At 39.4% G+C, this 27,216-nt stretch overlaps 2 protein-coding genes, 1 non-coding gene and 1 pseudogene across 3 annotated transcripts; 3 read left to right on the forward strand and 1 right to left on the reverse strand.

The window, feature by feature from the left end:
• The first annotated feature begins 702 nt into the window (after positions 1–702).
• Positions 703–774, forward strand: Trnan-guu (transfer RNA asparagine (anticodon GUU)). Its single transcript has one exon. It is a non-coding gene; the product is annotated as a tRNA-Asn (tRNA).
• Positions 775–4,864: 4,090 nt separating this feature from the next.
• LOC139941336 (uncharacterized) lies at positions 4,865–8,927 on the reverse strand. Its single transcript, XM_071937780.1, has 3 exons — positions 8,658–8,927; positions 7,371–7,508; positions 4,865–6,568 (listed from the first exon to the last, which is right to left on the reverse strand). The coding sequence occupies exons 1-3, from the start codon at positions 8,708–8,710 to the stop codon at positions 4,867–4,869; spliced, it is 1,893 nt and encodes a 630-aa protein (XP_071793881.1). The 5' UTR covers positions 8,711–8,927; the 3' UTR covers positions 4,865–4,866.
• An 876-nt stretch (positions 8,928–9,803) lies between these two features.
• LOC139941339 (molybdopterin synthase catalytic subunit-like) lies at positions 9,804–24,678 on the forward strand. The gene is made up of 5 exons (XM_071937781.1): positions 9,804–9,941; positions 10,182–10,292; positions 11,615–11,765; positions 14,018–14,141; positions 24,301–24,678. The coding sequence occupies exons 2-5, from the start codon at positions 10,187–10,189 to the stop codon at positions 24,364–24,366; spliced, it is 447 nt and encodes a 148-aa protein (XP_071793882.1). The 5' UTR covers positions 9,804–9,941; positions 10,182–10,186; the 3' UTR covers positions 24,367–24,678.
• On the forward strand, positions 14,660–18,269 carry LOC139941337 (uncharacterized; annotated as a pseudogene).
• Positions 24,679–27,216: the final 2,538 nt, after the last annotated feature.

Here is a 27,216-nt window from a genome sequence, read left to right on the forward strand (position 1 = left end):
TGACACAATTTTTTTTTTTTTTTACAAAATTATTTATTTACAGTTTCCTTTCTTCAAAAAATACTCTTTTTTACAAATATTTAAATTGGTAATAAAAAGACATTCAAAACTAATTCAGAGGTAAAATTCCAAATGTATTTAATGGAAAAATATACTGAAAGTTTGCACATAACTCACTTTATCTTCAAGCAGGCTTGAATCCTTGATTCTGATGGATCAATCTTTAGCAACAAGGAGTTAGCTTTAAACGTACATTTCAAGGCTACATCACACCCTTCGTATTGTGTGTTTTTACTCCATGTATTACACTTCTACAGATGGATTGCAATAAACGTCATTGACTACATCTTTGATATAATATCAAGGGGGAAAAGTGCACATTTGTATGCGCTGCGCATCAAAGATCCCGGTTGATGATGATGACACCCATTGCAATCCATCTACATGTATTAAATGCTGAATCATCACATACATGCTTGAAGTTTGCTTGAAGATAAAATTGTTATCACCCGCCGCACTTATGGAAATCAGAAAAATATAGTCCATCTGCGTCCCCCACCAAACTAAGCCTTTGGCACCATTAAATAATATGGTTTGCAGAAGTGCTAAATTTGTCTGTATTTAACTTGTGTAATATCTTTTAACGTGCTGAACCTTTAAAACACCAAAAACATACACATTGTCCTGTACGATTAAATCACAGCCTGGTTAGCTCAGCTGGTAGAGCATGGGATTGTTAGTCCTTGGTCGTGGGTTCGAGTCCCACACCAGGCATCTTGTACAGAACATCATTCATTCAATTTTATAACATGTCCAGTTGCATTTGATCTCCAAAGGTCGTGATACCTTATTTCCTTTTTATAAGTGTGCAAAGGCAGACAAACATAAACAACCAAATGTGAACAACCAAATTGGTTTGGGTAAATAAAGTTCATTTATATCCCACTAGATTCCTTGTAACTCTCCAGCCAACATACCAAAGTATAACATTTTATATTCAATGACCACAATACTTTTATTTCCACCCAGTCTATAAACTACAGATTACTTTTGCTGAATGATGTACACATGATGAATACACCGTTGACATGAGTGGTATTGACGATGATGCCTGTGCAAGAATGTGTGTCCCTCATCCCCCAACCCCATCCCAGTTGATCAATGCATCATTTAATTCAGAGAGTTGGGTAGCTACTGCAGAAGATTACCATCAATTATAAGTCAAGATCTTCAAAACTATGTCAACAGGCATCGGGACTAAGCTCACATAAATCTAGTGGTGCACAAAGTTTTGTACATTGTATTGAGAGCATTGTGACTACCAGTATTACACTATTTCATTAGATCGTGCGCTGTTCATATAATTCGAACTTTGTTTCTATTTAAATAATTGGATCAGTTTAAATGCCTAATACACCAAAGCGAACCAAAATAACCTTTTCATGAAGTTCCTATTTCAACAAAAGAACGGGGTCACCTATGTAAGATCACACTTAATTTTTATACTAAATGTCACTTTTTATTGAAATGCTAATCAATGTACATGTACCTTCAATTTTTGTTGTACAAAAATTTCCAAATGGCATCATTGGTAATAAATAATAAGTGTATACACTGTACATGACTTGCGTCTTAGACTTAATATATTATATTTACAGTTTAAGAATATAGTAAACTTCATAGACAGTTCTCTCCTGGTACCTAACCTAACCACATTTCCTTTTCTAAAACACATTGCCTTTTCTTTACCTAATTACCTGATGCCATTATCCACTAGGAAACCAAGATGTGGGCATATATACAGGTGGGCAGAAGGCACTACGGGAAGGTAGAAGTATGGCACTTTCCAGAGGGCGTGTACATGGTGTGGAGTACCATCCGATAAGTGACATTGTAGGTGAGTACATACATGCCACCTGTACCCGTACATCAGTCATTTTGACTTCTTAACATGAATAAATTCATTTTAAAACATGAAGGTATGATAGCATTTCTCTAACTGGCATAAAAGGACACTTGCTGTATTCTGAGCAGAGCCCACATTTATGATTATACATAATTGAGTCTGCCAGTGACTCTTTTAATTAATGATCTGTTGTTCAGCGCCTTCATTGGGGTCAAAGGAGGCAAATGATTGGACGATAGCTGTTCTTTGTGCATTCAAACGCACGCAGGAGCTCAGCGTAAGTTTATACGCACGCACCTGTTACACACGCGCACTCAAAATTGATACTTTTTCAGCGCGCGTACGTCGAGTGCGCGAAGTTCCAATGAAACTAACATGGATATAAATAAGCATGCGATACAGTGCAACGCGCAAGGTTTACACAATGTATGCTGATTTAGGGGCCACTTATTCGTTTTTTTCCAAAGCCGGTCTTTATACCACTGTTAACACTCGCACATGTGACGGGGTTTTGACCAATCAGAGACTTGAAACCGTCCAAGGTATTTATTAATGAAAAATATCAATCTATCTCTCTCCATCTACAGGACTCTGCTATATCCGTGCACTTGTGGTACCACAAACGCGAGTTAACGATCATCCATACATGGTATGGGTACTTGTATTCAAAGCTACTGGTGTCATACATCAAGCAGATTGTCATTGCATAGCAGGGTGTGTTAAGTAATCTATGATTAAGTTGAATAGTATTGATCTTTGGAAAAGTTCACTTATCTTCCAGCAAACTGGAATCATGTGTTCTGAATGATTCATCCATAGCAACAAGAGTGCGATACATTATCCAAATAACTATCTTGAACCAAGTCCTTCAGTTTTTAGACAAATTTGGAGGAAAATTCCACATGACTGCACGACTTGAATAAACACAAAGAGAAGATTTATCTTGCTGTTTTATGAGCAATATTCAGCAGGATTGAAATATTTTTCCAGTCTCAAAGTTTACCCTTGAACAAAATTCTTGAAAAGATGTTGAATTGAAAACAAAAAACAACACCACATTTCTTGGCTGGTGGTCCAGTGTAAGTTTCCAGCCCTGAGACGAGTAGTGAACACTCTTTTGTGTTTTTATTAAGAGAATACATTAAAAGTTTTGTAGCTAACACTTTATACTTTCATCAACTAGACTCAGCGGAATGTGTAAACATGTAGCAGCACTGCTGTCACATGTTGCTCAACATGTTCAGCATGGTTGTAATATGGCACGCACCAGCAAACTGCAGAAGTGGCACAAACCGAGTAAGTCATCAAGCCATGGTGTTAAAACATCAGCCTTACTTAAGGACATCCAAACACCAAAGGCATCTTCCTCGATGACCTGTGAACTAACAAAGGTTCACAGGGACGAAGTTGACCTTCGATCTGCTCTACACAAAAGAACAAAGACAATAGGTGACTATAATTTGGATGTTCTGGCAGAAATCACCAATGGAAAGGCAGCTGGCTTGTTACATTTATCGCATAAAAGGAAATGTCCCTCATCACCAGACATTAACAATATTCACTCAACAATTAACATAACTTCATCATCACCGATCTATGTGTCATCGGTCAAAGATGCCCTCATGAGAGTAAAGACACACACACAGCCTTTAGTCAACTCAGAAGAAATGGTTAATGAGCTCTCCTGCAGCAAAAGAAGTAGGATGTGGTTGGTCGAGTCCACAAAACAACAGTTCAGATCACATCTTTGGAGTGCACACAGAACTGGAAGAATAACCGCTTCTAATATGAGTGCTGTCATGAAGCATGTTGATGCACATGGTAACATAACTGGAGCCACACACAGTATCATTGCTACAGCCATGTCTTACTACAAGCATTTCACAACACCAGCCACATCATATGGGATAAACCAAGAACCAACAGCCCGAAAGCAGTACTCGCTAACAATGCAAAAGAAACACAAACATTTCACTACCCAGGAGACAGGCCTCTGGATATCCAGTACACATCCTTTCATTGCTGCGACCCCTGATGGATGCGTCACATGCAAGTGTTGCGGGGATGGCATCATTGAGATAAAGTGTCCATTCAGAAACAATAATGTCAGCATTAAAGAATATGGTTCACTGAAGAATACATGCTTGGAAAGCAAAGAGGGCCAAGTTACTTTGAAAACTTCTCACAGTTATTATATTCAGGTTCAATGTCAGTTGTTTTGTACAGAATGCAGTTACTGTGACTTTGTATTAATGACTAATGCAAAACAAGATAACATGCTAATCCAGCGCATTTGTAGGAATGAAAAAATAATTGATGAAATGAAACAAAAAGCATCAATTTTCTGGTCAGACAAGGTGTTGACTGAGCTGACAACATGTGAAGTAGAGAAGAAAATGGCATTTAAATACATTAAAGATCTGCTTGTAGAAGCACTCTCTAAGTTGTAGAGAAAAACAAGTTGAAACTACAAGTACCTGCCAAATGAATAGGTTAAAGCCATTGGACCCTTTCGGTACAGAAAAAAAATAAAAGTTCACAGATTTACAAATAATTTACAGGGTTTATAGAAGGTAATGGTGAAAGACTTCTCTTGAAATATTAATCCATGAAATGCTTTACTATTTGAGAAAACAGTAAAACAATATAAATTCTCGTTAGCGAGAAATACAGCGGAAACACGCGGAAACAAGAGTGGGTTTTCCCGTTATTTTCTCCCGACTCCGATGACCGATTGAGCCTAAATTTTCACAGGTTTGTTGTTTTATATACATGTATAAATTGTGATACACGAAGTGTGGGACTTGGACAATACTGTTCACCGAAAGTGTATAATGGCTTTAATATACATTTGACAGCAAGAGAAAATGTGTTGACATGCTGAATATATGCACGGTCTTCACTATTCCCTCCCTATTCAGACGACAGATTGACCCCTTGTAATTTTAACTATCCTACATTTAACCTTTAATAACAGAGGGTTTGAGATTGGTAAGAGCACAGCACACAGTTGCTGCAGGTCCAATTAAATCGAGCTGATTTACAGGCACTGGACCTGCTAGATATTTATACTCCCGTACTCTACCAATCACACGCTCAACATGAATTCGAGCATGTGTGATTTCCTTGTTGAGGACATTCTTCTCCTCAGTAAACGGTTGCCCTTTATGAACAAATGGTAGAATAATGAGCTCGACACCATGCTCTACCAATTCACCCTTTATCTTAAATCCTTTGTCAACCATACACTTGTCACCAGGAGAGAACTTATCAAGAATATCACTTTTTAGAACAAGCTCTTTATCAGACATATTTCCACCAGCTGGGGGTGACAGGAAGGACACTGAGCCCCCTGGAGTACATGCAAGTAGAAATTTAGTGGTTGGGCGGTTTTTATAGGCTGAGAACACTTGAGTATTTGCCTCTACATGAGATGGTTTTTGAGTTGCTACTTCAAAACAGTCAAGTATAGCTCTTATACCTTTCCATGGTTTAAAGCATCTTGGATAGCATAGTGGGACCTCTTCTTTCTCTGGCCAATAAATTAAACCACAAAGCTCATGACCCAGAAATGGAATCCATGTGGATAGTATGGATGACACAGAAGGTTGTGAAATGTTAAACAGAAATGCCAAATAATCCTCAGTCATGTTGTGCCGCAACTTCATCAAAGTCAGGAGGAGTTCATTTGGTTGAGACAGAAGTCTCGCTGGTCCAGGTCTACTTTGATTTGCCTGAAGAAACTTCTTTGGTATTGCTGAATCACTGCCATGCCAGTAGGCCATGGTTTTTGCTGCTGGTTCAACTTCCTTAAAGACCCACTCAAATACCTTGTATGACGCTAAGCCAGTGTGGAGATGGATAAGTTCATCCGAGTCCTTTATAGATTCAATGGATACTTTAGGCCCGTCTACAAGTCTCTTCATTTCTTGTGATTTCTTTACAAGTGACTTGTTCTCTTTTGTTAATCGTTTGCTTCGTAAAGCCTCAGCTGCCAAGTTTTCTTGAAGGTTTTCTACTTTTTGTATGTGTTTTTTGAGCTGTACTGTTAGTTCTTTACAATTTGCATTGCCACATAACATCTTTTTGCCCTTTTTATACCTTTGACAGTTCTTGTATATTTTATGTGTACAGTCTTTGTCATGACCTTTGCATCCAAAGTGAACAGTTGGTACTAACGGTACACCTGGAACAGTCTCGGTGTAATTATGAAAGTCACCGATAGAATAGGGGGTACAATCACCTGTGTCATCTGTTCTTGAAGAAATGGTTGGCTGTTTGGTGATAATAGTTGAACTCGTTTGAAGTTGCTCATTTGCTGGAAGATCAAGCAGACCACCATATCTATAAATGAAGAGGGCTTCAAGGCATTTACCACCAGGCACAATGGGTGCAAGTTTGGAAACTAAATATCTTGCTGTGGGCCAAGGCAATTGCAGCAGCGTCTGGTTCAGTTGTTCACCCTGTACTCCAAACTGCTTGCCTAGATTAGCAATAGTAACAGGGTCCAAGTACTTGCTGATGTGAACTAAGATGTTGGAGATGAGTCCATCTTCCACAGCTGCTGCTTCCTTGGCCGCACATTTCCTAGACACTGCCCAGCTAGGGTAACCCCTCAAATATTGCGAAGGGACAGCAGAATTTTCAAGTGGCTTTGCAAATCTGAATGAAAACAAGAAAAGAAGAAAATAAATATGTATTAAGTAATGCCAATACAATAAAGATCTTTTACTCTAGAATACCATCAGGAGATTAGCCAGTTAATCTAGCAACATTTCCCCTGTGAATCATAAAAAGGTGTGGGTATGAACTTGCACTGTACACAAAATATCCACAGAACAAAATAAAAAGGTTGTGTTATCTGGTAAATGAACAGTACACTTGCTTTAGATTTTACAATGTTTTATTCTTACTGCAGTTGAAGATTAATTTGACAAATGTATTATGAAGTACAGGTCCTCCCCTCCATAAATTTATTTACATTTGAATTAATCAAATAGATTGTTCTCATGAAACAGTGTTGACTGAGGACATTATGTATTTTTTATTCCTATATTTTTGGCAGAGTTTAACATTATTTTCCAACCTGAAAACACAGTAAATATTTATTCATAAATACCCCACACAGTTTTGCTATTCGGTGATGGAGGGCAAGTCACGTTGGGGTGTATAAAGTGTGACAGATTTTTCTACTTTATTAAGCCTTTTAACCGAAATGGCATTTATAAATGGAATAATAGAGTAGTGACTCGTTCTATAAACAGCCGTTTAAACATTTGCAGGGTCGTGGCAGTGCGACAAAGGCCCGATCCGAACAACCCTGCCTGTTTTAAACACCCGTTTAAGAACTCGTCATCACTCATTTATTCCCTTAGAATTTTGTGCTTAATCCTTCAGGTATATGTACATGTTTCTTATTTGATGACCTGTCATATTTGTTAAGTCAGAAATGAGATGCACTTACTTGAAATGGTTACTACAGATCTTCGTGTGCTTTGTCACCTTGAAATTCTTGGTGTCAATTTTTTTCTCCCATTTCGTGAATTCTTCAATTTTGGGAGAATGGAATTGAAGGTCAAGCACATGTGGCATTATGATCCATCTGAAAAGCAATGATATTGCAATTTGCATTATTATAAGTCTATTGTGCATCTCCTGTATTTGCCTGAACACCGGTGATTAAAAGATACCTTAAGAATGATAAGATTATTTTAAATGTAACTTTTTTAAATATCTGACTGGTACTGTCGTCTAATCCAGTTCACATTTGAAATAACAGTTTTTTGTATGATATACTTGCAACAAGTAATATTGTTCCATTTTCAAAGATCATTGAAAAGTCACATCAATTCAGAAGATCTTTTGTTTATTATTTTCCCCTAAACTCAAGCTAAGCACAGTGCTATAAAGACACTGAACACTATTGGTAATTGTCAAAGACTAGCCTTCACAGTTAGTGTATCTCAACAAAAAATGCATAAAATAACAAACCTGTGAAAATTTGAGCTCAATCGGTCGTCGAAGTTGCGAGATAATAATGATTTCAAGAAAGAAAAAAAACCTTGTCAGACGAAGTTGTGTGCTTTCAGAGGCTTGATTTCGTGACCTCAAATTCTAAACTGAGGTTTTGAAATCAAATACGTGGAAAACTACTTCTTTCTCAAAAACTATGTTACTTCAGAGGGAGCCGTTTCTCAAAATGTTTAATACTATCAACCTCTCCCCATTATTCGTTACCAAGAAAGGTCTTATGCTAATAATTATTTTGAGTAATTACCAATAGTGGTGTCCACTGCCTTTAAAACTCAACAACTGGTAATTTTTGTTATAGCATTCTGCTAGGCTCACTTTCATGGCTCTGCTACAAGTAACTGCATGTCCAACTTCTGTACTTGTGATTATCATTCCAAACCTCGCACTAGCTGTATAACTTTAAAGGAAGAATGCCTCTATTGCACACTACAAAACAGAATTCCCTTTTACCCGTGTGAAATACATTGAATGTAAAGGCAGTAGAGTTCCTTGCTTTCGGAAAGTGCTGATTCTTTGTACATTAAGCCTGGTGGTGTTTCATACTTCATGCGAAAGCAAAGCAAATTTTAGTGGCATATTAATTCTCAGGTATTTTTCCAATTATTCATGATTTAATTTTAATAATGACATTTATTTATTGATATTTTAATTGTATTAAATTACTTTTGTTCAAAATAACATGACATACATGGACCTACGCATGCTACATACGACGTACCTGTCCCTGTTTCTTCCGTTGTTGCAAAGCACACACCTGTGGTCTGACGGCATTATTGTTGTATTTTAATCATCTAACATGACTTAATGCAAAGCATCGAGGTACTTCCATTCCATAAACATAGATAAACATACATAAACTGTCTTCCGCTGCAGCATGACCGTCCATCCGGATGTTTACAAACAAACGCAATGTTTACAAACAGCAAGTCTCAGACGAACGTAGTTCTCACGCCTGCTGTGCGTTGCTAACTGCTTGACGACTGCGAGGTGCCAAATATCTCCCATAATCCTTTGCGAGACTTCAGATTTTTGCTATCTGCAATAAGGTCTATGTTGAAATTGAAGTCCGCCCTCTTGCGTCCATGATTACTTTCAGCTGTTGGGGGCGCCCTACATCTCCAGCTGGCGTGAAAAAGGTAAACACGTTCCTCATTGTGGAAACCTTCTGATTTTTGTTTTATATGAGCGTCAAATGGCCTCTATTTGCGCGGATGTTGTCGAAATTAATTTACTTTTTTTCGCCAAGAGTCGAGAACTAGCTGGTGTGAAAGAGGGACACCTTCAGGTGCAGACAAATTTGAAACCAGAGGAATTGCTCCTGACAATTGTGAACCACTATCCACAGTGAGTAAGATAGGATAAACAAGAACGTTCGTTTATTTATAAACCTTATTTGATTTTACATGATGAGGCGACAACCCTAGAAACTACTCTGCCTGTGAGCGGGGCCTTTAGAAATACACGGAAGAGGCGACTTGACTATTCAAATACGGCCTGACGATGACAGATCGACTTCACAGTGGTACTCCCCTTAGTACTAGTAGTAGCATGGTCGATAAGTTTTAAAATTAGCCCAAATTAATTAAATTGGATTCAACAGTGTTCATTCGATGTCCTTATTTATGACCTTATTATATTTATAATCATGTGGGTAAGCATGGTAAAATGTTTGAAATTCATTGAATGATGATTTGCTCCTAGTTTCACATAATTTTAATATAAATCATAAGAGACCACAGCTCCCCAAATGGGACATAACAATTTTTATACTGGAGCCCCTCCCCTGTTTTAAATCTCTTCAATTTTGGGCACACTTGCTTTTGATTTAGTCGTGGTATTCACTAGTACTTTACTTTCCAGACTGTCCGTTATTCAAGACACTGTCGTCCTGTCACTCAATCAAGAGTACATTGCCAAAGGAGACGATACTCTTAACCTTCGACCTGGTGATGAAGTTGCTGTAATTCCACCAATCAGTGGAGGCTAACGTCAAACAATCTTCGTAAGTTGCATAATTAATCATTGCCATTGATAATTAAAAGCCTTTACTTTTTATAAAGTTTTTTCTTCCAAACAATATTTGCACAGTGAGTCAAAATAAATGAGATAGTTCAGTAAGTTTTCCTCATTTAGTACAGAAAAAAAGATGTACCTTTAAATCATTCAAACAATCTTTAACATTATTCTTAACATGCACTGATCACTTTTATGATCATTTATTAATGTTCTCTTTCTGTGTTAGATAAAATGGAAGGCAAAGATTTTATCAAAGTTACTCCCGACCCATTGAGTGTTGAAGAGATAACAAAGATGGTTACATCACCAACATCTGGTGCCATATCTTTATTCATAGGTAAGAATACTGCAGGATTTAAAGATGAAACAGTGGATCTTAGGAAGACTGCCCGATAGCGGTTGGTGTTCAAACACTGAAACAAAGGACCTTCATTCATAGGTCCTGTGAGGTTAACTACAGCACATTAGGCTTAAAGGGGCACGGTCATCGTGATCACAGCAATTCTCTCATTGGTCCTGTAATGTCTTAAGGGCAGTGGACACTATTGGTAATTACTCAAAATATTTATTGGCATAAAACCTTTCTTGGTGATGAGTAATGGGGAGAGGTTGATGGTATAAAATATTTTGAGAAATGGCTCCCTCTGAAGTGCCATAGTTTTCGAGAAAGAAGTAATTTTCCATGAATTTGATTTCGAGACCTCAAATTTATAACTTGAGGTCTCGAAATCAACCATTTGAAAGCACACAACTTCGTGAGACAAGGGTTATTTTTCTTTCATTATTATCTCACAACTTCGATGACCGATTGAGCTCAAATTTTCACATGTATTGTTGAGATACACTAACTGTGAAGGCTAGTCTTTGACAATTACCAATAGTGTCCACTGCCTTTAATAGACTAGCGAATTAAATCAACACTATTAAAAGAGTATTATAGACAAATTCAATCTCTGCATCAACATGTGCTTTATTCTCCGTTCCTCAGTTTTCCACTCTACCTCCGTGTGACCTTACACGAGGTCAACTCATTTGCATAACCAAGTGTGATCACATGAACACGACAGGTCCAGTGTGGTTGGTGTTCACACACTGAAACTAAGGATCTTCTATCATTGGTCCTGTGAGTCTTAATGCCTTAAAGGGGCACAGTCATTGTGATCAAAGTAATTATGTGGTCAGACATTCAATTCTAAACTCTCACTCAGTTAGTGCACACACACGTGATAATAATGACAGTCCCCTTTAAAGCTTTTGTTTGTAATGCAACAGTCAACGCATGCGTCTTGTAACTGGGTGAGACGTCATGTTTCCTTGTCCAACCACAAGCAGACTGTACTCACAACAACATTGCTCCTTTAAACATATCTGCTTAACATATAAAGATGACCCGTTAGTACTAAAGTTTTAAAAGGACCGCCAATTTAAACAAAAGCGTAGAAACCAAAATTTGATATTTTAATCTGAAATAGTTTCGTTGTTCATATGGTTTTATATTTGGGTTTTATTCACCCCAAACTCTTTTACTGTCGTGCAAGTAAACAGATAAAAACTTGTAAATAATTGACAACTACTTATTTGATTACTGGTTCTGACTTGGAAACAATTCCCAAAGTGATAGTACCCCTTGTCACTTAACATAACTTGGTTTTCCTTCAGGAACAACTAGAAACAATTTTGATGACAAGGAGGTTGTCTGTTTGGAGTACGAGGCTTATATTCCAATGGCAGAGAAGCAAATCCAAATTATCTGCCGGGATGTTAGGACAAAATGGAATGTGGAAAATATTGCAGTATTTCATAGACTAGGGTAAGAATTTAATAATAATACTGAGTTCTTATATAATATTGATCATCACACTCAATGGGTGTCTCAAAGCACTCAGTACTTTTTCCTGTGAGGTTTGAGGCAATAAGATTTGATTTGAAGTACGGTGTATGAGACCTAAACCTTTACATAGCACTATTCTGCACCCAGCAGGGTGGACACTTGTGCATTACAAGTCTTGTTATTATTACTATTATTACTATGTTACGGTTTATAAGTTGCTGTGGCGCAATATACAACCAATCAAACCAGGAACACTAGGGCAAACCCCTTCTCTTTAGGATAAGTGGGTGCAATATGCCTTGGGTACTATTGCATGTATTGGCAAAACAACACAGGACCTTTAGCTTTCTGTCCCATCTAAATAACACAGGATTATGGCCAAGTGTCTTGCTTTTATAAGGACACAAGTGTCACGATTGTGGGCCTCGAACCCACTCTCTACTGATCAGAAACTCCAGAGCTTGAGTCGCCTCGGCCACGACACCCAATGAAGGACTGCTGTTTACGTTGCCTGCAACTTGCCCTGTTGTGAATTAAATGGCACACCCTTTAATTTGGTAGAATAAAACCAGCCCGCCGACCTCCACCACCGTTAAGAAAACCCTGTTCACCAATAATTCATCAGCAACTGGCAATACAAATTGATTTATATGCCTATTTGGCTAAGTGTCGGTTTAAACTCAGTGTCGGGTTTTATGGTTTATAACTTATTTATTTAAATGAACATTTTCCAATTCAATCCTGACAAGATGAGTAATATCTGTTTGCACAGTGTGTGACAAAGCCTGTTTCTATGTTTAATCATCTTGGCAAATGAATTAATGAATAAACATGTCTAGGGCGATATCACGTTGACATTCATGACAACCACAAACTGTTTTTTTGGAGGAAACTCAGTTTATAAAGACACTCCAATAATCTGTCAATATATCACATATTTGTGTCCTCATCACCTTTGTAGGAGAATCAACAAATTTGTGTGTGAACTAGGAGCAGTGGGAAGCAAATGAGGGCATAGTCTTTTTTAAGGCTAATTTATTTCTCAACTTTATTTCCATTTTTATTGTTTGTTTGTAATGTGTTTTTTTTGAGGGGCGGCGTCTATGTTATGTCATTAGCAAGGGGCTCTTGCCTACAGACTAGTACGTGTATGGTTTAGTATCCTGTCGTAAGGATACATAGTAATTTCGAAATGAATCTTTAGACTAAAACCGACTAGTCCTGAGGATATCTTGTCATTTCAAGATCATACATTCCCATAACGATCTGAGAATCACCTTGGCTAATGATGACAACAAAAGAGAAATAAGATTAGATAACTGTCAAAATTAAAAAAAATTTGTAATGGAATACGACATCATGAAAAGTGATTGATTTACTGCCAGTAATAAAGCTTCTCGTGTCCAAGTTGTGATGTAGCCATAAATGGAATAAATCGGTTCTAACTTCTACACTTTCACCATAAATCGTGCTGAAGATTCAAATCTTATATTTAATCTTACAAGAGTTAACCTAAAAAGATCTCTGGACTTTGTTTTGAAAGTGCACCTGAGTTATTTAAAGCCAGTGGACACTATTGGTAAATGTCAAAGACCAGTCTTCTCACTTGCTGTATCTCAACATATGCATAAAATAACCAACCTGTGAAAATTTGAGCTTGATTGGTCGTCGACGTTGCGAGATAACTAGGAAAGAAAAAACACTCTTGTCACACGCAGTTGTGTGCTTTCATATGCTTGATTTCGAGACCTCAAATTCTAAATCTGAGGTCTCGAAATCAAATTCGTGGAAAATGACTTCTTTCTCGAAAACTACTCCACTTCAGAGGGAGCCATTTCTCACAATGTTTTATACTACCAACCTCTCCCCATTACTCGTTACCAAGTAAGGTTTTATGCTAATAATTATTTTGAGTAATTACCAATAGTGTCCACTGCCTTTAAACCTTGTAAGATTAAATATAAGATTTGAATCTTCAGCACACTTGAATTACATTAACAGCTTCATGCTGGCAACTCATCTCGTCTCGTCTGACCTAAACAAGAACTGAAACTGGGCTCTGAATGACTTAACATTGTGCCCGACTTCAATGCATTACTTGACCATTGGATCAAATAAATTTATATTTGAGATAAAGGCAGAGCATTCCACTCATATTGCGGTTCATTAAGGAGACTTCACTTGTGTTGCAATTCTTACACTACATGCTTGATGTTTCATCTGATTTATAGAGTTGTTCCTGTAACAGAGTCTAGTGTAATCATAGCAGTATCTGCACCACATCGTCATCCGTCATTAGAATCAGTACAGTATTGCATTGATACACTGAAAACTACAGTTCCAATATGGAAGAAGGTGAGTAACCTCATATCCTTTCCCTATCTGACTACTGTCTAAAGCAAACCCTTTACCCATCACAAAACCCATCCCTCTATCCACCAACAGCAAACCCCCATCCCACCCTACCCCCTCCCCATCTCACTATTATCAAAAGCAATCCCCAATCTTGCCCCAACCGGACCAGATCCTCCCCTGTCCCTCTACCCATCACAAACCCTCATTTCCTCTCCACCCATGGAAACCAAATTCTACTCCTCCCCTATCTCACTTCTGTCAAAAGCAAACCCTCTACCCATCATAAAGCCCCATCTCCACCCATACTCCACATCCCTCTACCCATCACAAAACTCGTACCGTCTCCACCTCTACCCATACAAAATGAACCCCATCTCACCCCAATCCTTCTACCCATTACACAGCCCATCAACAGCAAACCCCATCCCATCCTACCCCTCCCCTACCTCTCTCGTGTCAAACGCAACCAGTAATGATGTACGACTGTGTGTTTCACCTCTGTTTGTATGAACGAATAAATGAAGAGAAAGTTACATATGTAATAGGATGAAATTGCAGCCCTTTCTTTTTTTTGTTACCCCTAGTTTACCTATGTCCTGCTCGGACTAGGGCGAGTCTAGGGGTGGGTGGTTGCCTGGTGGTGTGTGATGAGTGGGTGATTGGTAGCAGGATTTGCAACCAATCAGGGCTATTGAGGAAGGGATGTCTAGGGGTCAGTGACCAAACCCAAGAAAGTGGTTTGACACTTGGCCACTGGACACCGACAGAGGACGGATAGTGTTAGAATTAACCCTCCAAGTTCCTTCAATAATTACACTTTGCCTCTGTCGGACATCTACGTTGGATTGCGCCAGCCCAGCTTTATTACCACAATAATTGTATATTCATCCCCTGTCCTGCTCTAGGTGAGTTTGATTTTACTTTTATCTTTCTTGTGAACCTAGTTAGGTTTAAAAGTTAAAGTAAAGATCGGCGTGTCGCTTAACACTTAGTTTTAACAATCACTGCTACTTTCTATTGTGTAAGGATAGTGTTTCAGATTTTGATGATTGAAGTTCTAGAAAAGAAGTTCCTTTTTACAAGCTCTTATTTTGAATTGATAATTGTTGACTTGTTGTTTTCCATGCTCTTTTGACTTTTTATGCTTACAAAATGTGAATTGCCAGATTACATTTTGTCTCAGTATTATCTTGCTTTGAACTTGATTTATTTAATGTTGATTTAGTTTCTGCATTATTCAGTACTTATTTGTTTCATGGTTTAATTTCATTGTCTACTTTGTTCAAGACCAGATACTTTAACTAGAGTCTGTTTTATTCAGTGGTTGATTTATTTGATTACACCTGTTGATTATTAAAACAACTTATTTCTAATAGTACTTTTTTATATGAGTTTGGCAACAGACAAAGACTAGTTTTGTATTTGGAGTTTTTTTGGTTTTAGTTTTATGCATCTATCTTTCTTTTATTTACTGAAACTATACTGTTCAGTCAGTAATCATTTTTATCATAGTTTTGCTCTATGGTTTCATACATATATCTTTGCTTTTTAACTTCTCGTTTGGTTTTTAATGTTTTGCATTTACTTTTATTTTTACTTCTTTTAAGTTTATCATTGTATATAATTCATTGTAGTCAAAACCAATTCCCACGGTTTTTCATTGTTTATTGTAAACATCCTGGTTTCACGGCACCAATGAGTCATTGTTCCATGAAATGTCTTATACCACACACTATGCAAGGGGTGTAGTTTCCCTTAATTGGCTTTTAAATACCCTGTCCATCATTTTGCCTCAGGCATGCACTGGTCTGGGGAATAGTGTGACCTTTTAGCACCCATACTGCACTGGCTAGTGTAACAGTCTCACACAGCTGTTATTGTTTCACACTTAATTTACTTCCAAGATTAGTGATTTCTGTTAAAGGATTATAAGATTTATTATTAGGTATTTAATTTTAGTGTAGTTTATATTTGTGAATGGCATAGTATTAATTTTAAACTTGGCCACTGGACACCGACAGAGGACGGATAGTGTTAGAATTAACCCTCCAAGTTCCTTCAATAATTACACTTTGCCTCTGTCGGACATCTACGTTGGATTGCGCCAGCCCAGCTTTATTACCACAATAATTATATGTTCATCCCCTGTCCTGCTCTAGGCCGAATCCAAATCAAGAGAGCCAGCAGGACAGCGTGTCATCAACTGTAGCCTATTTATCTTCACTGCATTTTCGTCATAACCAGTCGTACCAGAAACAGTAATCCTGTCCCCTGATCAAGGACGAGGACCTGTTTCTGAAGTCCCCATCTCCAAGTTTGTCATCATCTTCACAGCCCAATATCTTCAACTTTGCTGGAAGAACTTTTACATTGTTACACCGGAATCTTCAATTCAAGTTATCGTCCGTTCAAGTCCACCACCAACAGATAGGCCATTCATTTATTTTTGTTTTATATTTCCATTGTATAAAGTTTCATTGTTATTTTCGTTGCATTTATAATATTGTCGAGACCCGCCGGGTTTACTTCTCTCTTTTTGTTTCTGAGATTTTATTAGTATCTCATTCACATTGTTTAAATACAGCGTTTTAAAGTCGCCTCTCCCTTATAGTAGTCGGGATTTGAATAAACCTTCCTTTATATTTTACAACACCACTAAAACAGCGTGTCCCTTGTAAAATTTATTATGTTTCAGCACAGAGTGCGCTAGCCGCACTCAAACCTGTTACATAATTGGCGCCCAATGTGGGGATACGCTGTATTTCTTTTCCAATTTTGATTGTGTGTTAAAATAAAGCACCTTTCGACGACTACTGAAGGGGCCCACACTATTTCTCGACATTGTTTTCTGCTAAACTTGCCAACTTTCCCCATTGTATTTATTTGTTGTTTATTCAGCATTGCTCTTGCCAAAGTTTTAATTTGAATTTCTTGTTTTCATGTACCCTTTGGTTGCATGTGATTATTTACATCGGATTTTTTATTTTTAACTCTTAATTTCATTTTAATCATTATGTCCGTGTTGGTGGCTAACATTCCACCTGAAGCCTCCCTAGCGCAGATACGTTATTTTCTAGGAAGGGCTGGTGCAATCTGTAACATTACTGAGCCGTCACATTCCGGAAGTGCCTATGGCTCATATGTATATTGCCAGTACACTTCTCCGGCAGCGGCGGCTGAGGCTGTTCAGTTCCTTAATGGACGGTCCCTCCTCACTGGCTACCCTCGCTTGTCGCACCGGCAGCCTCCACCCCCTGGACTCGACCCTATACCAATGGCTTCCCTCATCCCCTCCCACGAAGATGTTCTTCGTTCAACCCCTCCCTTGCCTATCCTTCATCCCCCGACACCGATGACTGTGCCCATACCAACCATACCACAACAATATCCTATTTCTCACCCAACTACCCCTCCCCCTTCCATTCCTTTTTCCAACCCTCCCCCTCCTGTACTTTCTCCTATCCCCCAGGCGGCCTTTGCAGTGCCACAGCCAGTGCCGCAACCAGTGCCGCAGCCACAGCCGCAACCGCCACATGCGTTTCCAGCCCATTTCCCCCCACAAAGGCCTGTTCCTACCCATCCTCAGCCCCAGCTGCCTATGTCCAGCCCCCCAAGATCTCTCCTTTCCTTGGGGATGTGTCGTCGAAGGGGCATGGTGTTGACTTTGACTCTTGGAGATTCGAAGTCGACTCCTTGCTCCGAGACGGCACTTACTCGGAGCAGATTTTGGCCCCATATGTTCGCCAATCGATCCGTGGAGAGCCCAGTCGGCTAATTCAAACGCTGGGCCCCCACGCTTCGATTGGCGCCATAGTCCGTGAGCTGGAGGGGAGTTACGGCACCGTCCAGGATGGGCCGTCTCTCCTCCAGCGAGCATACAACAGCCACCAAGAGGACCAGGAGACGGCTGCTGGTTTCGGTCGCCGTCTCAAACTTCTCGTGTATGATGCGTGCCGTCGTGGTGGCCTTCCTGTGGCCACCATGGACAACGTTCTGATGCAAATATTATGGGCCACGATTCTCTCAAAAGGTAGCCCTGCCAAATGCCTTGCAACTTGCACTCAAAAGTCTGTCTGCCCAGGACAAATGCAAGAAACAGAAACTTGGAAATGTACGAGCAGCCGGTAATAGGGTTATCACGATTAATCCAAATGAAACCGTTGTCGTTGGTGGTTTTGTAAAAGCCCATCTCCAAGCATTGCATTTGAAAGTTATTGTTGAACCCGCTGAAGAACATGCCCTGCCTGGCATGTTGAAAGTCCTTCCTACAGTCCTTACATTGGACCGCGATGTTCACCATAATTTTGTTCCAATTACAGTCAGAAATATGTCCCTAAAACAGTGCTTCATTCACCCGAGAACTGTTTTGTGCAAATTGGAGCACGTTGATTCAATCTCCTCTCCTGCTTTTGAGAAAGAATCACAAACCAATCACCCCACCGATGTCGTTATAGACGAGACAGATGATTTCTTGAATATGTTCAACTTTACTGAGTCACCGATTAGTTCCGATAATCTGACTACAGTTAAAGATTTCTTGAAACACCGTACTTCTGTTTTCTCGCTTCACGACAAAGACCTTGGACACACCACCACTGTCCAACATGGAATCACTTTGACCAATAACACACCATTCAAAGAACGGCATCGCAGAATTCCCCCTGCTCAGTATGACGAAGTTAGACAGCTGATCAGAGAGATGCTCGATGCTGGAGCGATCAGAGAATCACACTCCCCTTGGGCATCCCCTGTTGTCCTAGTACGGAAAAAGGATGGCAGTCTGAGGTTTTGCATAGATTATCGGAAACTGAATGAACGTACAGTACGCGATTCCTATGCACTGCCCCGCATTGAGGACACATTGGATGCCCTACATGGCGCAAAGTGGTTTTCCTCTCTAGACTTGAAAGCTGGGTATTGGCAAGTGGAGATGCGAGAAGAAGACAAAGCAAAAACGGCTTTCACAACCCCGCTTGGGTTTTATGAAGCAAACCGTATGACTTTTGGCCTTACCAATGCCCCAGCAACCTTCCAAAGACTCATGGAACGTTGCGTGGGGGACCTCAACTTGAAAACATGTTTAGTCTACCTCGATGACATCATTGTTTTCTCAAGTACTTTCGAGGAACATCTCGAGCGACTTGAGTCAGTACTCACACGGCTGCAGCAGCATGGTTTGAAACTAAAGCCGTCCAAATGCCATCTTTTTCGTTCCTCTGTGAAGTACCTTGGTCATGTGATCTCGGCAGCAGGCGTTGAGACTGACCCAGATAAAACTGCTGCCTTGAAGACTTGGCCAGTTCCCAGTAACCACCAGGAAGTTCGATCCTTCCTGGGATTCGCTGGATACTACCGCCGATTCATTGCGGGGTACTCCAATATAGCCAAACCCCTTCATGCCCTTACGGTGGGCCTCCCAATGAAGAAAGGTGTTGGCCGTTCCCACAAGCCCAAACCCCCTCCTTTCACCTGGACCCCACATTGTCAACATGCTTTTGAATACCTGATCACACAGCTAACAGAGGCACCTGCCTTGGCTTATGCAGATTTTAGTCAACCCTTCATCCTTCATACTGATGCCAGTGTCACTGGTCTTGGTGCAGCACTGTATCAACTGCAGGATGGACGGGAACGAGTTGTTGCTTATGCAAGCAAAGGTCTCTCAAAGAGCGAAGCAAACTACCCTGCCCACAAACTTGAGTTCTTAGCTCTGAAGTGGGCCGTAACAGATAAGTTTCATGATTATCTTTATGGGACTAGTTTTAGAGTGGTGACAGACAACAATCCTCTAACTTATGTGCTCACGACTGCCAAGTTGGATGCAACTGGACATCGTTGGCTCGCTGCCCTGTCTGCATATAATTTCACATTGGAGTACAGGAGTGGCAAGCTCAATGGTGATGCAGATGGCCTGTCTCGTCGCCCCCACCATGAGACTGCAACTAATTCACAGACTGTTCCTGTTGAAGCTGTAAAAGCTGTAGTAGGCTCACACGGTGTTTACCTTGCCAACTCAGCCGAGTCACCCACCCCATTTGTGGAGACCCTAGCCCTGCAAGGCACAGCTGTTCCACCAGAAATCGACGATCCCCCACTATGGCCCGGCCAAAGTCCCATTCCTCAGGTGTCCACCGAGGAGTGGCGACAGTATCAACGTGAAGATCCTACCATTGGGAAGATCGTTCGATACATGGAGGAAGGACAATGTCCCCAAGGGAAGTTGAGACATCGAGAAAGTCGTGATGTTGTTGCAATCCTACGGGACTGGGACAAACTCACATTTCGAGATGGTGTCCTGTACCGCCAACGTACAGAGAAAAATGGTGGTAGAATTTTCCAACTTGTTCTCCCCATGCTGTACAGGGATGTTGCTTTCCGTTGTCTTCACGACGAAGCTGGTCACTTTGGTCGTGAGCGGACTCTTGACTTGATCCGTTCTCGATTCTTTTGGCCCTACATGGCTTGTGATGTTGATAATAGGATTCGCTCATGCCCCAGGTGTATCAGGCGTAAGATGCCCCCAGTTGCTATAAGGACAGCCCCAATGGTAAGCATTACAACTTGTGAACCAATGGAACTGGTGTGCATCGATCATCTTTCCCTCAAAACGACTGGTGGTTCACAAGCGGATATTTTGGTTATCACCGACCATTTTAGCCGTTATGCCCAAGCAATCCCGGTACCAAACCAAACGGCTAAAACTACTGCCCGTGTACTGTTTGACAATTTCTTTGTCCATTATGGATTTCCTGGTAGACTTCATTCTGACCAGGGAAGGGGTTTTGAGTCCGATGTTATACACCAGTTGTGTAAAATAACCGGCATCACTAAGAGTCGAACATCCCCATATCACCCCCAAGGAAATGGTCAAGTCGAACGTTTCAACAGAACATTTCTTGAGATGTTAGGGACATTGCCAGAGGACAAGAAGTCAGTGTGGAAAAAGTATGTTGCCCCCTTGGTCCATGCATATAACTCCACCAAGAATGATGCAACTGGTTTCTCACCGTACTTCCTTATGTATGGTAGACACCCAAAGCTTCCAGTCGATATCTTTCTTGGATTGGAACCACGAGAGTCGGCCAATCGAACCCAGGGAGAGTATGCAAAGCAATTGAGACAACGCCTTGCTGATGCATACAACCTGGCCTCAAGTCACTCTGAGAAGTCTAACTCCCGTAATAAGGCTCGTCACGATATCAATACGAGAGCTGCCATCTTGCACCCTGGTGACAGAGTTCTTGTTAAGGTTGTAGCTCCCACTGGGAACTACAAGATAGCTGACCGATGGGAACAACATCCTTACAAGGTGGTCAAGCAGGTAAACCCTGATATTCCTGTGTATGTGGTGAAACAAGAGCAAGGTGGATGTTCTACTCGAACACTCCATAGGAACTTGCTCCTGCCCTTCAACTCGTTGCCACTCCCTGTACCTACTTCCACTGAAGGCACAGCGAGCAAGGCAAAGCAGACACAGGAACCCCAACCATCAGAATCTGATACTGAAACGGATGCACCCATAGTAGAAGACTCGGTGTCAGATGACGATGACCCCCCTGCTACGGGTCCCCAGGTCCCCCCTAGACAAAGACCCAGCAGAGTTATCAAGCCCCCTAACCGTCTTGGCTTTTCCCTCCAACATGGAATTCCAGAATGGAAGGAAAAGGCAGAGTTTCTTCAATCCTTTATGAGTAACTTCAGTTTAGAGGAAAGTAAGGATGCATGCATTACTGCAATGTTAGGCATTATTACTGCGAAATAGAGCAATTTTTTCTTTCTTTCTTTGTTGTTTTCTTGGCATTTTACTTGAGCGAATGGACATGCATAGCGATTGTTTAAGCTTATGTCGGGACGACATTCAGAAAGCAGGCGCGCGTGTAATAGGATGAAATTGCAGCCCTTTCTTTTTTTTGTTACCCCTAGTTTACCTATGTCCTGCTCGGACTAGGGCGAGTCTAGGGGTGGGTGGTTGCCTGGTGGTGTGTGATGAGTGGGTGATTGGTAGCAGGATTTGCAACCAATCAGGGCTATTGAGGAAGGGATGTCTAGGGGTCAGTGACCAAACCCAAGAAAGTGGTTTGACACTTGGCCACTGGACACCGACAGAGGACGGATAGTGTTAGAATTAACCCTCCAAGTTCCTTCAATAATTACACTTTGCCTCTGTCGGACATCTACGTTGGATTGCGCCAGCCCAGCTTTATTACCACAATAATTGTATATTCATCCCCTGTCCTGCTCTAGGTGAGTTTGATTTTACTTTTATCTTTCTTGTGAACCTAGTTAGGTTTAAAAGTTAAAGTAAAGATCGGCGTGTCGCTTAACACTTAGTTTTAACAATCACTGCTACTTTCTATTGTGTAAGGATAGTGTTTCAGATTTTGATGATTGAAGTTCTAGAAAAGAAGTTCCTTTTTACAAGCTCTTATTTTGAATTGATAATTGTTGACTTGTTGTTTTCCATGCTCTTTTGACTTTTTATGCTTACAAAATGTGAATTGCCAGATTACATTTTGTCTCAGTATTATCTTGCTTTGAACTTGATTTATTTAATGTTGATTTAGTTTCTGCATTATTCAGTACTTATTTGTTTCATGGTTTAATTTCATTGTCTACTTTGTTCAAGACCAGATACTTTAACTAGAGTCTGTTTTATTCAGTGGTTGATTTATTTGATTACACCTGTTGATTATTAAAACAACTTATTTCTAATAGTACTTTTTTATATGAGTTTGGCAACAGACAAAGACTAGTTTTGTATTTGGAGTTTTTTTGGTTTTAGTTTTATGCATCTATCTTTCTTTTATTTACTGAAACTATACTGTTCAGTCAGTAATCATTTTTATCATAGTTTTGCTCTATGGTTTCATACATATATCTTTGCTTTTTAACTTCTCGTTTGGTTTTTAATGTTTTGCATTTACTTTTATTTTTACTTCTTTTAAGTTTATCATTGTATATAATTCATTGTAGTCAAAACCAATTCCCACGGTTTTTCATTGTTTATTGTAAACATCCTGGTTTCACGGCACCAATGAGTCATTGTTCCATGAAATGTCTTATACCACACACTATGCAAGGGGTGTAGTTTCCCTTAATTGGCTTTTAAATACCCTGTCCATCATTTTGCCTCAGGCATGCACTGGTCTGGGGAATAGTGTGACCTTTTAGCACCCATACTGCACTGGCTAGTGTAACAGTCTCACACAGCTGTTATTGTTTCACACTTAATTTACTTCCAAGATTAGTGATTTCTGTTAAAGGATTATAAGATTTATTATTAGGTATTTAATTTTAGTGTAGTTTATATTTGTGAATGGCATAGTATTAATTTTAAACTTGGCCACTGGACACCGACAGAGGACGGATAGTGTTAGAATTAACCCTCCAAGTTCCTTCAATAATTACACTTTGCCTCTGTCGGACATCTACGTTGGATTGCGCCAGCCCAGCTTTATTACCACAATAATTATATGTTCATCCCCTGTCCTGCTCTAGGCCGAATCCAAATCAAGAGAGCCAGCAGGACAGCGTGTCATCAACTGTAGCCTATTTATCTTCACTGCATTTTCGTCATAACCAGTCGTACCAGAAACAGTAATCCTGTCCCCTGATCAAGGACGAGGACCTGTTTCTGAAGTCCCCATCTCCAAGTTTGTCATCATCTTCACAGCCCAATATCTTCAACTTTGCTGGAAGAACTTTTACATTGTTACACCGGAATCTTCAATTCAAGTTATCGTCCGTTCAAGTCCACCACCAACAGATAGGCCATTCATTTATTTTTGTTTTATATTTCCATTGTATAAAGTTTCATTGTTATTTTCGTTGCATTTATAATATTGTCGAGACCCGCCGGGTTTACTTCTCTCTTTTTGTTTCTGAGATTTTATTAGTATCTCATTCACATTGTTTAAATACAGCGTTTTAAAGTCGCCTCTCCCTTATAGTAGTCGGGATTTGAATAAACCTTCCTTTATATTTTACAACACCACTAAAACAGCGTGTCCCTTGTAAAATTTATTATGTTTCAGCACAGAGTGCGCTAGCCGCACTCAAACCTGTTACACATACATATACACTTATCTGTTTAACAAAACGCATACTTTAGCGGCATAGTGTGAATAATCTGGGTTTTTTGTGGTGTTGTTATTTACAGGAAATGTTTGCAGACGGAGAAGGAACTTGGAAGGAAAACAAAGAGTGTCAATGGAGGAAGACGTGATGAAAAACATAGGACTTCCCGTAGAATAACAGTTGCCAATTTGCTAAATCTTTATCAATGATTATTAATTGCCCATTAGAGGCTTACTACTACTGGTAATACGTAATCATTATTAGCCAAAATTAGCTTAAAATCATTATTGACCGTTGAGTGGGTTTACTCACTGGTGTTGGCCGAGTTTAAAACATAATATAAGTGATTTTGCTTCAATTTTGTATGACACTGCGGGAATCCTATAGGCAATTAATAACAATAGGCTCGCACATAGAAACATCACTTTGATTTCCTATTAAAAGGATATTGTGAAATTAATCTGTTATTGTGGATTGTTATTCATGGTGGATCAGCATTTTATAGGATACGTTTGTTAGTTTCGGTTTTGGTTTTGATTGTTGTCTTGTTTTGATGTTTATTTGTTTTGTTTTGTTTTGTTTAGTTTTATTGTATTGTGTTTGTCTTTTGTTAGTATTTCTTATTTTGTGACAGTCTTCTCCGTGACACCAGTCTCGAAATTATAGAAATGCTAATAAGGAAGGTCGTTGAATGACTGGTTCATGCTTTCACTACATCCCACCTCGTTTACTGCAACAGTCTCTACATCAACCTTCCTCAATCCCACATTGCTCCCCTCCAACGAATACAGAACTCGGCAGCTCGTCTAGTTTCTCGCACAAAGAAATCAGATCACATCACTCCTGTTCTAATCTCCTTACACTGGCTCCCTGTGTCTCAAAGGATCCAATTTAAAGTTCTCACTCTTGCCTACAAAGTTAAACACGGTCTAGCCCCTAAATATATCTCAGAATTACTTATCCCCCCCAAAAAACCTACAACTCGTGTTTTCCGATCATCATCTACTGCGAACCTGGAATTCAATTCTGGTCCTATACCTCGCACTCGCTATGGAAACCGATCCTTCTCAATCGCCACTCCCACTCTTTGGAACAATCTCCCCGTTCATATCCGTGCCTCGTCTTCATTGGACTCATTTAAAACTGCTCTAAAAACACACTTATTTAAAGCCATTGGACCCTTTCGGTAAACAGTATTGTCCAAGGCCCACACTTCGTGTACCACAACATCTATATCAAATAACAAACCTGTGAAAATTTAGGCTCAATCGGTCATCGGAGTCGGGAGAAAATAACAGGAAAACCCACCCTTGTTTCCGCACGTTTCGCCGTGTCATTACATGTGTTTAAAATAAATCCGTAATTCTCGTTAACGAGAATTGATATTGTTTTACCGTTTTCTCAAAAAGTAAAGCATTTCATGGAATAATATTTCAAGAGAAGTATTTCACCACTACCTTCTATAAACCCTGTAAGTTATTTGTAAATCTGTGAATTTTTTTATTTTTTTTCTGTACCGAAAGGGTCCAATGGCTTTAAATCCATCTAGTCTGTTCAGTTTCTGCTATTTCATCCCACTTTTAATTGTCTTTCTTTTGTTATCATACACTTCCTGTTCAGCGATTAGAAACCTTATATTAAAGGATTCTCAGCGATTAAAAACCTTGTATTAAAGGATTCGGGTACTTTTTCAAAATGTCCACAGATTTACATTAAACTTACAGGGTTTGAAGATAATGATAGTGGAAAGCTTCCCTTCAAATATTACTAACTAAGGTTGTGTAGTTTTTGAGTAAAACAAGTCACAAAATAATTTTGGTCTCATGAGACCAAAACTATTTTAGCATGCAAAATCCCCATAACCAGTTATGATATTATACCAAAACCATAGCATAACTGGTTAATACGTTTTTACATGCTAAATCTGACACGAAAATTAATACTTTTACTCATTTCTCAAAAACTACCGCACCTCAGTAATTAAAATTCAAGGGAAGCTTTCTTCTATCATAATCTTTAAACTGTGTAAGTTTAATGTAAATCTGTCGACATTGTGTTTTTTGTTAGGAAAAAGTACATACCCTTTAAGCGCTATATAAATGCATGAAACGAAAACACACTAACGAGTCATGACGATGCATCAGCATTTACACAAAAGTTCCGGAATAAAAGAAATCAACCGGGAATAATAAAGGCATCATGATAACACCTATACATTTCGCAGCATGCGCTGAAATGAAACTTGTTGATAACTGTTCAAAGTTTGTACACTCACTTTCAATTTCATTTTGTACTCATTGATGAAGTTTCTAAAGGTTTATTGAACAGGAGATTGATGATCCAAAAAGGCGCCCTGTTACTAATTACATCAGGAATATTCTTTGACTCATTAAAGGCAGTGGACACTATTGGTAATTACTCAAAAGAATATTTAGCATAAAACCTTACTTGGTAAAGAGTAATGGGGAGAGATTGATGGTATACAACATTGTTAGAAACGGCTCCCTCTGAAGTGCCAAAGTTTTTGAGAAAGAAGTAATTTTCCACGAATTTGATTTCGAGACCTCAGATTTAGAACTTGAGGTCTCGAAATCAACCATCTAAACGCACAAAACTTCGTGTGACAAGGGTGTTTTTGTCTTTCATTATTATCTTGCAAGTTCGATTGCCGATTGAGCTCAAATTTTCGCAGGTTTGTTATTTTTTGCATATGTTGAGATACACCAACTGTGAAGGCTATTCTTTGACAATTACCAATAGTGTCTACTGCCTTTAAAAATAAAAAACTCAAAGCTATTTGAAGAGCTTTTGCTTCAGTTGAATGAACAGTAAAAAACCTAACCTACCGTTTGTTATTGTATACGTTGTAGAGCAACTGTTCCCTTTTCTATGGAGTTTTAAAAAATCTATTATTTAAAGCACAGTATCATCTGTAGTTCGTAATTTCACAAATGGGACCAGATATTTATTGGAGGAGATAAACAGAACTTCAGTAGAG

The sequence above is a fragment of the Asterias amurensis genome, chromosome 9 (assembly GCF_032118995.1).
Source record: "Asterias amurensis chromosome 9, ASM3211899v1".
Lineage (NCBI taxonomy): Eukaryota > Metazoa > Echinodermata > Asteroidea > Forcipulatida > Asteriidae > Asterias > Asterias amurensis.